Source organism: Formica exsecta, unplaced genomic scaffold (assembly GCF_003651465.1).
Source record: "Formica exsecta isolate Colony F162 unplaced genomic scaffold, ASM365146v1 scaffold72, whole genome shotgun sequence".
Lineage (NCBI taxonomy): Eukaryota > Metazoa > Arthropoda > Insecta > Hymenoptera > Formicidae > Formica > Formica exsecta.
In genome coordinates, this window is record NW_021853485.1 from 2,138,701 (window position 1) to 2,150,602 (window position 11,902).

An 11,902-nucleotide genomic window follows, 5' to 3' on the forward strand; every position below is an offset into this window, starting at 1 on the left:
CAAATAATTTTAAGTAGCTATTTTCAGATTTTAATTTATACAAAATTAAAATGAATTATTTTATTTATACAATATGATAAAAATAATAATAATTTCACTCATGACATAAAAATGGATACTCAATTAGAAGCAGTTAGAATTGGTCACGAGGGGTTAAGAGTTATTTTAATAATCAGGCACGCGTTAAACCGCAGACGAACTTGATCAGACCCGTTTCTCCACACTTGACCAAGGCGTGCGCGCGCGCATGATTTACGCGCATGAATAAAGTTCACCTGCTGACAGGTACATTCATAGACATAGTATATCTAGACCGAGCGTTTGCCTTTATTTAAGGAGTGGGGATAAAGATACACGTAGAAAAGGACTCTGTTTCGTGCCCCTTGCGTTCTCTCTCTTTCATACATGCGTAGAAATAGAGGAACGGGGAAATGGAACTGGGAACTGTGAAGTGAAGACCATACGTACATTTGCGTACATAATCCTGCAACTACGTTTCAAACCGAAAATTCCATCGAAGAGAAATAATACAAAATGTAAGTATTTGTTTACTACTTGCTACATCAACCGCTATATATATAGAGAAATTAGAAAAAAATTTACGTTTTATTATTTAAAGACGTACACTGAATTAGAAGACTTCGATGCTGTTTGGATGGCTGAGGAATACGAAGAATACAAGAAACACATTGTGAAGGACGCGCATGACTTGTTAGCCAAATTAGTCTCAGATTTTAGTTCTGAACAATTTGATGATCTATTTGATGATCTGCTTTATTGCATGGTATTCTGCAGCTACGCAATTGACAAAATACTGCTAGGAAGAAATAATATAAAACGTAAATATTGTTTTCTAAATAGAGCTATCATATTCTTAATCGAAATGATAATTATTTTCATTTATCATTATAGCAAAAGTGTGATTAAAATTGCAATAGTTAGCAATGGTTAAGTGCAACATATGCTGGAAAGAACATTCTGTTTTATTATCACGGCAATTTCACAGGTAATGTATAAATTTAGAGATATGGTTAGATTTTATAACTTTATATTTGTATTATACATAAATATTCTTCAGTTTCAATCGAAAGTAACGCAATATTCTATATGTTTAGTTTTCCATCAGATGCAGAAAGGCGAGAAAAATGGTTTAATAGCATTGGTTATACTGTCGATACTTACAAAAATGCAAGAATTTGCAGTGATCATTTTACAGAAGACGATTATTACTATACTGGCACACCTATACTAAGTAGAAGATTAAAAAAAACTGCAATTCCGTCTGTTTTTACACAAAGGTAATAAATTTTTTTAAATTAGTTTTAGTTTAAGATTACGATACTTTAAAAATATAATATAAAACATTTTAAAGAAAATTTTTTTCTGTTTTTTGTTTTCTACGACAGATCTTGTAGAAGGTCCAAGAAAGATACAAGAAGCAATATTCAAAATAACAATCAAGATGAATCACTAATAGATATTGAATATGAATCAACAATGGATATCCAACATCAATCGGCAATAGATGTTCAACAATCAACAATCGACAATCATGACAATTCAACAATTCAACATGACAATCTTATTTTGGTTAAACCAACAGTTGTCGAGAATACAGTAACACATAATAACATCAGTCGAAGAAGGTAAAATAAACACGAAAATAAAAAAAAAACATTATATATAATTTGCTTTAACTCCAAGTATAAAATAAACTCATTTGTTTCAGAAAACGATGTAATGATATGGAAAAGATTTTCCTAAAGACTGGTAAATATAACATAGAATGTATAAGGAAAACGGAGTTTGCTATTACACACAGAAAAATATTATTCTCTTGCTAAATAAAATGATTACTCAGTTTACTTTACTTCTTTTAAGTAATAGTTATCTTTAATAAAGAATATTTTCTTAATAATAGTCTTAACTTGTCACAAATTTTAGAAATACTCATTATCATGTACTCAAAATGTGTGTAATCAAGCTTGGAGTAAGTTTGCAAAATATGTTAATTATAATAGATATTTGCACAAACTTTCTGTGGCACGACAGTCACATGTACAGAAGAAAATAGTAACAATGCAATCTGTAATACAAACATTGAAAAGTAAAAATTTAATAAAAACAAATATTACAAATGCTCTAAAGGTCAGCAATTTATAATATTGCTAATTTTTATGTATTTGTTACTTAATGGAATATGTAAAATATTTGCATATTATACATATATATCGATGGAATTTTCGGTTTGAAACGTAGTTGCAGGATCATGTACGCAAATGTACGTATGGTCTTCACTTCGCAGTTCCCAGTTCCATTTCCCCGTTCCTCTATTTCTACGCATGTATGAAAGAGAGAGAACGCAAGGGGCACGAAACAGAGTCTGTCCTTTTCTACGTGCACCTTTACCACCACTCCTCAACACTCGGTCTAGATATAATATGTCTATGGGTACATTTATATAAGCGCCCACCGAACAGGTTCGTTTAGGACCACATGACGACCACTGTGTAATATTTAATCGGCGAGCTGTGTGTAATTTGATATTTAGGGGATTTATTTACCGTATCTTATACGCGATAAATTACGTTTTTTAATTACAGTGTGATTATAATATTAGAATAATAATATTTAATTGAAAAAAGATATCAATCTGAAATACTTGTATCGTTTCATCTCAATTTCTGACTGAAAACTATTCCGTTTCTTTATTACGTGACAATTAATATGTGTTATCGTGCATTAAGATGCGCATAAATATCGGCGATGCGAGATTTCCGGAAAGAAAATGCAAAGCCATATTACGTCCTTCGACTATATTAAAGGTGTCAGTTATTATGCTTAACGCCGGTATCCGTCTACCGTTGCATGAGATTACACGCACATATTTTCCTAGTTATTACTTTGATAATAAGCATTTCATTAAACTTTATTATCTGATAGAAAATAAATGCAAGTATATTTGTATACATATTGTATACATTTGTATACATATTGTTTACATACATAGATATTATAAGATTAACACATTTCTATTTTTCAGAAATTCTTGGGTTGATCTCTCAATTTTATTATATGTACTTTTTATTTTTTTAATATTATTGAGAAAAATTTATGTATTTATTTATAAATTTAAAAATTCTAAAGATATAAAACATGGATAGTATAATCGCCAAAATTTTGATAACTTCATTTTATAATGGATTCGAATCTATACAGATCTGAGAAGATAGACGAATAAGAATCTTATTTATCTTATCGAAATTTTGTGGAGATATTGTAAAATTTATCTCATTTTTCTGAACTGCTCGTTTTGATATGTTATTGCCAATTGTCTGATTTTCTTCGAATACTTCGAATAAACTCCAATTTCGCAGAAATTTGTTAAGAAGAGACAAAAAAAAAGATCATTTTTTCAACAACATTACGTGATGTTATCAGATCTCGTATTTCATGTGAAAATTTGCTACTCATCATCCATTAGATGTTGAACAACTTCTAATTTCAACGAAAACATGATAAGGAACCTTCAAAACAGTTAATACCAGGACATGATATTGAATCGATATGATTCGTAAGATATTCTCGTAATATTGCTTTGTTCTGGTAAATCCCTGGAAAGGAAAAGTGTGAGTCACTGCTCTTAAGATACATCTCCGAGGTATTGTTTTCGAAATAGTATCTCCAAGTTTAATCTCATTGATAAGGAAATTTATATAAAGATGACTCTCTAGCACATCGAAAGATGAGCTGTTATGTTATATTTTCTCTCTCTCTCTCTCTCTCTCTCTCTCTCTCTCTGGTAACTATCTCATCTTGTATCAATAACAAAAGTGTGTGTGTAAAATTTTCTATAGAATAGTGTCTTTTTTTAAAAAGACAATCTAAATTTTTTAAATACTGCTACACACAGTTATTAAAGAATCTATCATCTTAAGTTAGAATTTTAAAATTCATTCTTGCTTAAAATTTAAATGGAATATTTTTCTATCAAAATAATAGCATAAATATGAAGTATAACATCTTATCACTTTTTTTTAACACAGGAGAGGATTCTGATCATAGTCTTTCGAGAACCTAAGCCTAAGTTTCGATCAATTCCCGAATCGATAAATATTAAAGCGATTAAAAATTCCGCCTCTGCGTGTCAGCTTGGCTTTGCCTTGCGATAGCGGGATTCTAAGCAGTATAGCCTAATCGCCGACTTTTCTCCAGATGCTAACTGCGTTCTCCAAAAGAGAATGTGTGTAAATCAAGAGACACGGTAGCGTCTCGCGCCAAGTTAGAATAGACGGTCGAGTGCGGTCAGAACGTCGGGCGAGGACGTTGATAAATGTTATTGTCCCGGCTTCATTTGCGGTTCGGGGTATCAGTTTCCGGAATACTCGGTCAGATTTGTGTCCTGTCCTGTGTGTCGCGCTGACACAGTTCTTTATGTACCCGGTAAGACCTCCGAAGAGAGGACGCGACACACCGGCGAGATCCGGTGTGTGACTCCTGTTTATCTGCTGTTTTAAAGACAACGCCGGTCGCAGTGTGTACGATATATTCTCGGCGTATTCTATGTTATTACGCCATTATAACGAGATTTGAATTATACCGTAATGATTGCGTGAAGACCAACTGAATCGTTGCTTTTTCGTCGAGCGAAGGTTCTTTAGTAATTTTGTAAAAAAAGAAACTATATGATATTATACACATTGATTAGACACTATTATACGTAAGCACGTTATAAATCTTTCAATGATCTGAATTATTCTAATGATTGCAGATAATAAGAAAAGCTTGTAACTCGATTATATTTATTGTGTTATAGCCATGTATTTTTAGGATCATAATTTGTGTAAATTGACACAAACTGAACTTTTTTTTAGAAAAAGAAGAAAATAAATAAATTAAAATAGAGAGAGATATATAACGATTATAAAGCCACAGTACTCGATTAAAGCTAACCACAATGAATATATTTAGATAATTATATTCTATAAAATAATTTAAATATTTTTTCTCTTTTATACTAAAGCTTCAGTTCACAAATTCGTTGCTCTCTCGTTATATCCGATGTCTTGGTTTTCCTGTTTCGTCAGCTGATTGTGGTCCAGAATGTGTATGAGTGTTTGTGAGATCGTTCTGCGGGTTTTACCGATCTTCCTGAAATTAGTCTCCGTCTGCGAAATGATTTAGTAAAACGTTTAGTAAGAAATGTAAAGCGCTCGATTTCATTAACACGATTCGCATTTAAACGCGCATTTGATCTTTTCATCCATATTAATGAAAATAAATTAATATCTATAAAATATTTGATAGTAAGCGAAATTGGGAAAACTTATTCTTTGCGTCATATTACCTAATTATATTAAGTACATTTCACATTTTATATATTTTGTTCTATTGAAACATGCATTTTATGTTGCAGCGATTGAATCTGAGAATGGAACCGATCAAGAGCAGGAGAACGAAACACAAATTGATGCCGCATCACCATCATCAAGCGTAAGTATCTATTTCAACATATTTATTTAGACACAATATTTATTATAAGTAATTAATTAACAACTAATAACACTAGTCTTGAAAAAAAAAGTATCAAATTATAGTAAAATTTATGTTAATAAGTTAAAAGTTTTAATAACACTCTAATCCCTTAAAAAAAAAAAAAAAAAAAAAAAAAAAAAGAATTTTGGCAATCTTATTAATCATACATATGAGAGACGAACGACGTGAATGTAAATATTTTTAACAGCGCAAATCTTATCTTTATCCATGAAATGCATATCTTATTATCGCATATCTTAATATCGCATTTTCCCCGAAAAATAGGTCGAGTTGTCGGAGAATGGCACGCATCCGTGCCCAATGTGCTCGTCGATATTTTCCAGTTCTCACGAACTGACGAATCATCTGCGCGGCCATAACTCACCCCGCAGCACAGACTGCAGCGGCGAAGAGGACTACAGCTGCGGGGTTTGCAACAAGGTGCTCAGCTCGGCAAGCTCGCTGGACCGACACGTCCTGGTACATTCGGGCGAACGGCCGTTCAAGTGCAAATACTGCAACATGTCGTTCACGACGAACGGCAATATGAACCGTCACGTGAGGTGCACCCATCGGGTGGCATCGCCGAATAGTTGCACGGACTCCGAAGGCAGCAGCGGCTCGGAGAGACCGGCGACGACGAATCAGGGCGAGTACAACAACAACGAATTAGCCAGGCGCAACTCGCCGACTTTGATCGACGACCAGCAACAACCGTCGTCGCCCGGCAATCATCACGCGAGCAAGCGAAAATGCTTGCAAGATGACGCCAGTGACACGGAGGAACAGAAGAGGCACAAGACCCTCATGAATAATGCCAGAATAATGATAAGATGCCAACCGGACGGGGAGCAGATGACGTTCGGTTGTATGATCTGTGGCAAAGACTTCGTGAGCGGCGCGATGCTAGAGGCTCACATGGAACGCGTGCATCCAGAATCTCTGGCCACCTGCGAGATCTGCAGCATGACCTTCAAGAATCACCGGCAATTGAACCTTCATCGTTCTATGAGTCACTATAAGAAGAATGCAGGCGGCAACAACAGCCGTCGCAGCACCGTGGACGGTTTCGGCGATCTCACGTTCATGGACTTTTCGGCAGCGAAGTTCGCGGAGATCGCTCGACGGATGTGCGAGCAGGAGCTGCACCGGCCGGCCTCTGGCGAGGTGAACAGGTTCCAGTGCATGAAGTGCCTGCACGCGTTTCCCTGCAGACAGGCGCAGCTCGATCATGAAAAGGAATGCAAAGGTCCATACAAGAACAAGAGAAACAGTAACGACAGCAACAATAATAATGATAACAATACCAATAACAATCTCGAAACGGAACTGGACGCTCCGTCCCCGCAGCCCGACGATCCCAAAACGACGCGCGAGATCTTCTTCGCCGTGTTGGATCTGCAGAATAAATCCTTGGCGCGCGAAGCGAAGGAACCTAGGGAGCCGAAAGAGATCAAGGAGCCGAAGGAGATGAAGGATCTAGCGGATATCCCGAGCATCTTGTCCGTCAGTTTAAACGGGCTGCCGACCTTCCCGCGATCGGACACCAGCACGCCCGAGAACAACATCAAGTTTAATCCGAATATCGGCTCTTCGGGTTCCTCGGGTACCTGCTCGTCCGAATATAACGAGGAGGAGGCGCAGGATGCTTTCACCGCGGAATTTCGGAAAATGAAGCTGAAGGGCGAGTTTCCCTGCAGATTGTGCGCGTCCGTGTTCCCCAATCTGCGGGCGCTCAAGGGGCACAATCGCGCGCATATGAACGTAGAGCCGGGAATGCCATATCCGTGCAATATGTGCCCCTTCACCAGTACCGACAAAGGGGCTCTGTTGAAGCACTTGAGATCGCATAACGGTGACCGACCTTTCGAATGCTCCCTCTGCAATTACGCGTTCACCACTAAGGCAAATTGCGAGAGGCATGTAAAGAATCGCCATGGAATGATCAGCAAGGAGGATGTTAAGAATGCGCTGATCTATCATCCAAGCGAGGACTCGACAAATGAGAATGTTGAGAGAAGCTCGCCCAGAGGTGTCAGGGATGACGTGCGAAAAACGCTCATCTATCCGAACGAACGTGAAGAAATCTCTCAACAACAGCAGATACATTATCCGCCTGTATCGATGGACTGTAACCCGGGACCTTCGAATGTTTGCGCTGAAATGCTGATGAACTGTTACGAGAAGCCGGACATATTCCATAGACCAATAAAAATACAGGCTCTGAATCTCGTGAAAAAAAATGCCGAAGAATCGAACGCGTCTCATGATCTGATCGTGAAGTCTAATTATTCAAAGATCGACGAGGATATTGAGTCAAGATCATCGGATGGCAGCGTGTCTCTAGTCAGCGATACCAAAACAGATACACACCAAAGAATTCAAGCTAGTCCGATAAATCTGACCAAGTCCACGACAAGCTCCGTGTTAAGTTCGGGAGAAGACGGTCCTTTGGATCTATCCATGGATGTTGTTCTAGATCTTAGCAGGAAACGGAAGAGGGAGAACGAAAATTCTCAGGAGGAGAAACATTATAAGAACAATCAACAGGAATTGTATGCCGCGAATCCGGCACTGCTGCTAACTCAAGCTCTGCTGAACAGAGCACGCGAAAGTTCGACTACGTCGTTGGAGAATTTTTGTGCGAGCACTTTCTATCGTAATCTCAACACGTTGACTAGCGCCTCCATGATACCGTCGTATTTTCTCAATCCTCACATGTTTGGTCAGGAATTGACCGAGAAGGGCAAATTGCAGAAGGAGCTAGTCAGGGGTTTGCAATTGACCGGCGGCAGCACCTTTCCCGTGGATCCATCATTGCCCAGCACCAGTTACGCGGCATATGCGCAGGCGCGGGACATCCCGCAAACCTCGAGCGAACACAACGCCTACGCGAACCTGGTGAACGCGCAGATAGCCAACCAAGCCGCACCGAGCCGCGAGAAAACGGATAGCATTTCATCGAACGATCCCGTGAAGATGGTACTCAAAAACGGCGTGCTAATACCCAAGCAGAAGCAGCGCAGATACCGCACCGAGAGACCGTTCGGTTGCGAGCACTGCACGGCAAGATTCACACTGCGAAGCAACATGGAACGACATATTAAGCAACAACATCCTCAGTATTGGAGCCAAAGACCCCGCGGCGGACACTCAACTAGAGGCAGACCGCCCGCGAATCATCCGAATATGATGCAGAATTCCGGCCCGTCAACCTCGCAAGTAATTCAACCATATCCGAATATTCTTCAAAACGTCGACTCGTCAATGGTTACATCGGACTATAATACGCATCCCATTTCAGATCAAGTAAAGTATGCCATTCTAGCACAACAATTAAAAGCCGATAAAATGGATGACAATGATTCGGATGACGAAATGGTAATAGATGAGGAATCAGGCGACAGGGATGCACAGGAACCGCAAGCTCAGCACGAACTTAGCACAAGCTTGCTGAGAGATCAGTTAGAGAGCAGCGAGGGCATTAAAGATATCATCGTGAAAAAGGAACTAATTGACCCCGCGGAAGAGACCTCGGAAGAATCTCACGGTGAACAAGTTGCACGAAACGGCGTAGACAGGATCAACGCGGAAGAATCTGCGGCTGCTGAAAACAAATCGATACACAACGAAGAAATGATCAAGACGGAACCCTCCGGGAAAGAGCAGGGCAAACTCGAGGACGGAGCAGCCGATCTCGCGAGTGTCTCGAAACTATTGGACAACGCATCTCAGCAATATCAGGAATTCAAACCGCAAGACTTGAGCGACGAAGAAGGTCCTGTAGCCTCGACCAGTGGCAACAATTCCGGTAGCGAAAAGTCCGACTCGAATTCTTTAAACTCCGGAAATGATTCTTCATCGAATAAAAAGAAAAAGAAGAAGAAGAAGTCCGCGTACTCGATGGCACCAAATCGGGTCCCCTGTCCTTATTGTCCGCGTCAATTCCCTTGGAGCTCATCGCTGAGACGGCACATCCTCACTCATACCGGCCAGAAGCCCTTTCAGTGCACACATTGCTCGCATTACTTTACCACGAAGTCCAACTGCGACCGCCACTTGTTAAGGAAACATAAGGCAAAGGCGAATAAGATGCGCCGTGTCAGAAATTCCTCCTCGCCAGACGTACAGGTGGTTGCCAGCAGCAGCAGCAGTAGTAGTAACAATACGTTCTCCATGAGAAACGTGCCCGAGAGACCATACAAGTGCAATCAGTGCCCAAGCTCGACCTTCTCTACTTTAGGCAATCTGAAAAAGCACCGATCGACCAAGCATCGTAAGACTACGTCCCGGTCGGAGTCCAGCGATCAACAGAATAGTCCACCGCAGTGCTCCAACACGCAGAACGATCATAGTGATTACGAGAGCCGGTCATCGAGCGCATCCGAGAACATGGAGAATTCCGCTAGCACAGCCGTAAAGGTCAATTCTAATACGACATCTCTGACATCGATGAACGAGATCACCAGATCACGCAAGTCGCCGAGATCATCGCCTGGTCCCAGCGATGCTCCCTTCAAATGTTACTTATGCGACAGCGGCTTTTCCGAGCGTCAAGATAATTTGGATCACATCAAAATGCACCACAAGCGCTCGTACGATATGCTGAAGGCCAAGGGCGCCCTCGATATGGCATCTATGAACATAGACGCGAATGAAGATCAGATGGCACAGCAACATCCTAGTGACGGCGAAGAGAAGAGAGGTCGATTTCCCGATTACAGTAATAGAAAGGTATAAGAAATAATTTCTTTAACATTTGCCTCTTTAAAAAAGACAGTTACAATTGAAAAAATAAAAACATATTTAGTCTGAACTTGCTTTGTTCCAGTTTGTAGTTTAAATTAATTTGTACTATCTGAAAAGAAGGCTGCAAAGAGTTATTATATTTGCATTAATTGATGATAGCCTTCCGAAAACCAAACTGATCAACTTCTCTTTTTTTTAAATATCTTAATTTTAATAGTAGAGCGCTAATATCAGAAATTTACAAGAGAAACATCCATCAGTTTGGCTTCTAAGAAGCTCAATTAATGCTTTATTTCTGCAGGTTATATGTGCTTTCTGTATGAGACGATTTTGGTCCGCGGAAGATCTCCGGCGTCACATGAGGACCCACACAGGCGAAAGACCATTTGAATGCGACATCTGCACTAGGAAATTCACGCTGAAGCACAGCATGCTGCGCCATCGTAAAAAGCACGAGTCCGTGGATTCTGCCATGTACATAGGTAATAGCGGTGACGAGGACAACTCGCCCGCGCAGCCACCGACGATAACACCTAGAAGTCAGCAGCATTCGCCAATCTCTACGAATACCAGCAGGCCCCGTACCCAGGACAGAATCTCTCTACCGACCGTTGCGGCAGTCGCAACAGCGGACGCAGCACCCTGTGCGCTTATGCGGTACAATCACTACGACAACATGGCCACTCTCACCGGCAGAATGGCAAACGACAGCTCGCAGAACGCTGCGCCTGCTTCTCTGCCTTCCCCGCCACCTCCCGCGGAAGTGCCCAGCGAGAGCGGCGACAACGACTTGATCTCCAATTTGCTGGGCATACGTGAGAAAGGTTTACTCGATAAAGTTCTTCTGAGCTCGGCGGACGACGCGGCCAAGTTGTTGGGTGTCAATCATAGCGAGTGATAGATACGTTAAACGCATGTGGAAGAAAGTAGGTTGCGATCGGACACACGCGAACTGCGTATTTGAAAGAAGATATAAATTAAGTATAATATGTAGTAGTTAAATATGTCGAGTAATCTATATCGAATTAGATATTTCTTGAGATGTTAACTGGTACACTAAATCTGAGTGACGGTAAATATATAACCTGTCTGATGTGTGAGAGAGGACTGAATCATGCTTATCTGCGGTAATGTCATTTGAAAGATGTTATTGTCTGATCGCACATCGTTTTCTTCTACTGTTCGTGAGCACAGAAGATATCATTAGATTAATCGTCAGAATTCTCTTCAATTCTCCGTCTAAGGTTCACGATCGTGCCTTACATTCCTTATCGATTTGTCGCACGTGTTTGTATAAAACACCGTAGTGTTTCGGAGAGTTTTTCTGTCGAAATAAAGTTCTCTGATGAGAGAAAGGGAGAAAAAGCAGTAGCCGGAATAAGATTATGCGCTCTATGAGACGAAATTTTACAGTTTATAACGAGATCGTATTATCACAAGTGTTATACTTACTTTGCAAAAAATAAGTGGACTAAATGAATCAATAGGAATCCATTCTATACGATTACGACTTTTTATTTCTATTTCAAATTCTTATTATATGTAAAATTAAAAATGAAAAAAATAAAATTTGTTTGGGAACAGTTTTAAAATAAAATACAAAATTTTATATATATAT

General features: G+C 39.7%; 1 protein-coding gene across 1 annotated transcript; it reads left to right on the forward strand.

Moving 5' to 3' along the window:
- The first annotated feature begins 452 nt into the window (after positions 1–452).
- Positions 453–11,747, forward strand: LOC115243411. Its single transcript, XM_029820374.1, is given in 9 exon segments — positions 453–839; positions 913–1,006; positions 1,116–1,298; positions 1,407–1,646; positions 1,730–1,770; positions 5,417–5,493; positions 5,821–10,269; positions 10,586–11,134; positions 11,136–11,747. Coding segments are annotated over 8 exon segments (5,751 nt in total). The 5' UTR covers positions 453–839; positions 913–944; the 3' UTR covers positions 11,286–11,747.
- Positions 11,748–11,902: the final 155 nt, after the last annotated feature.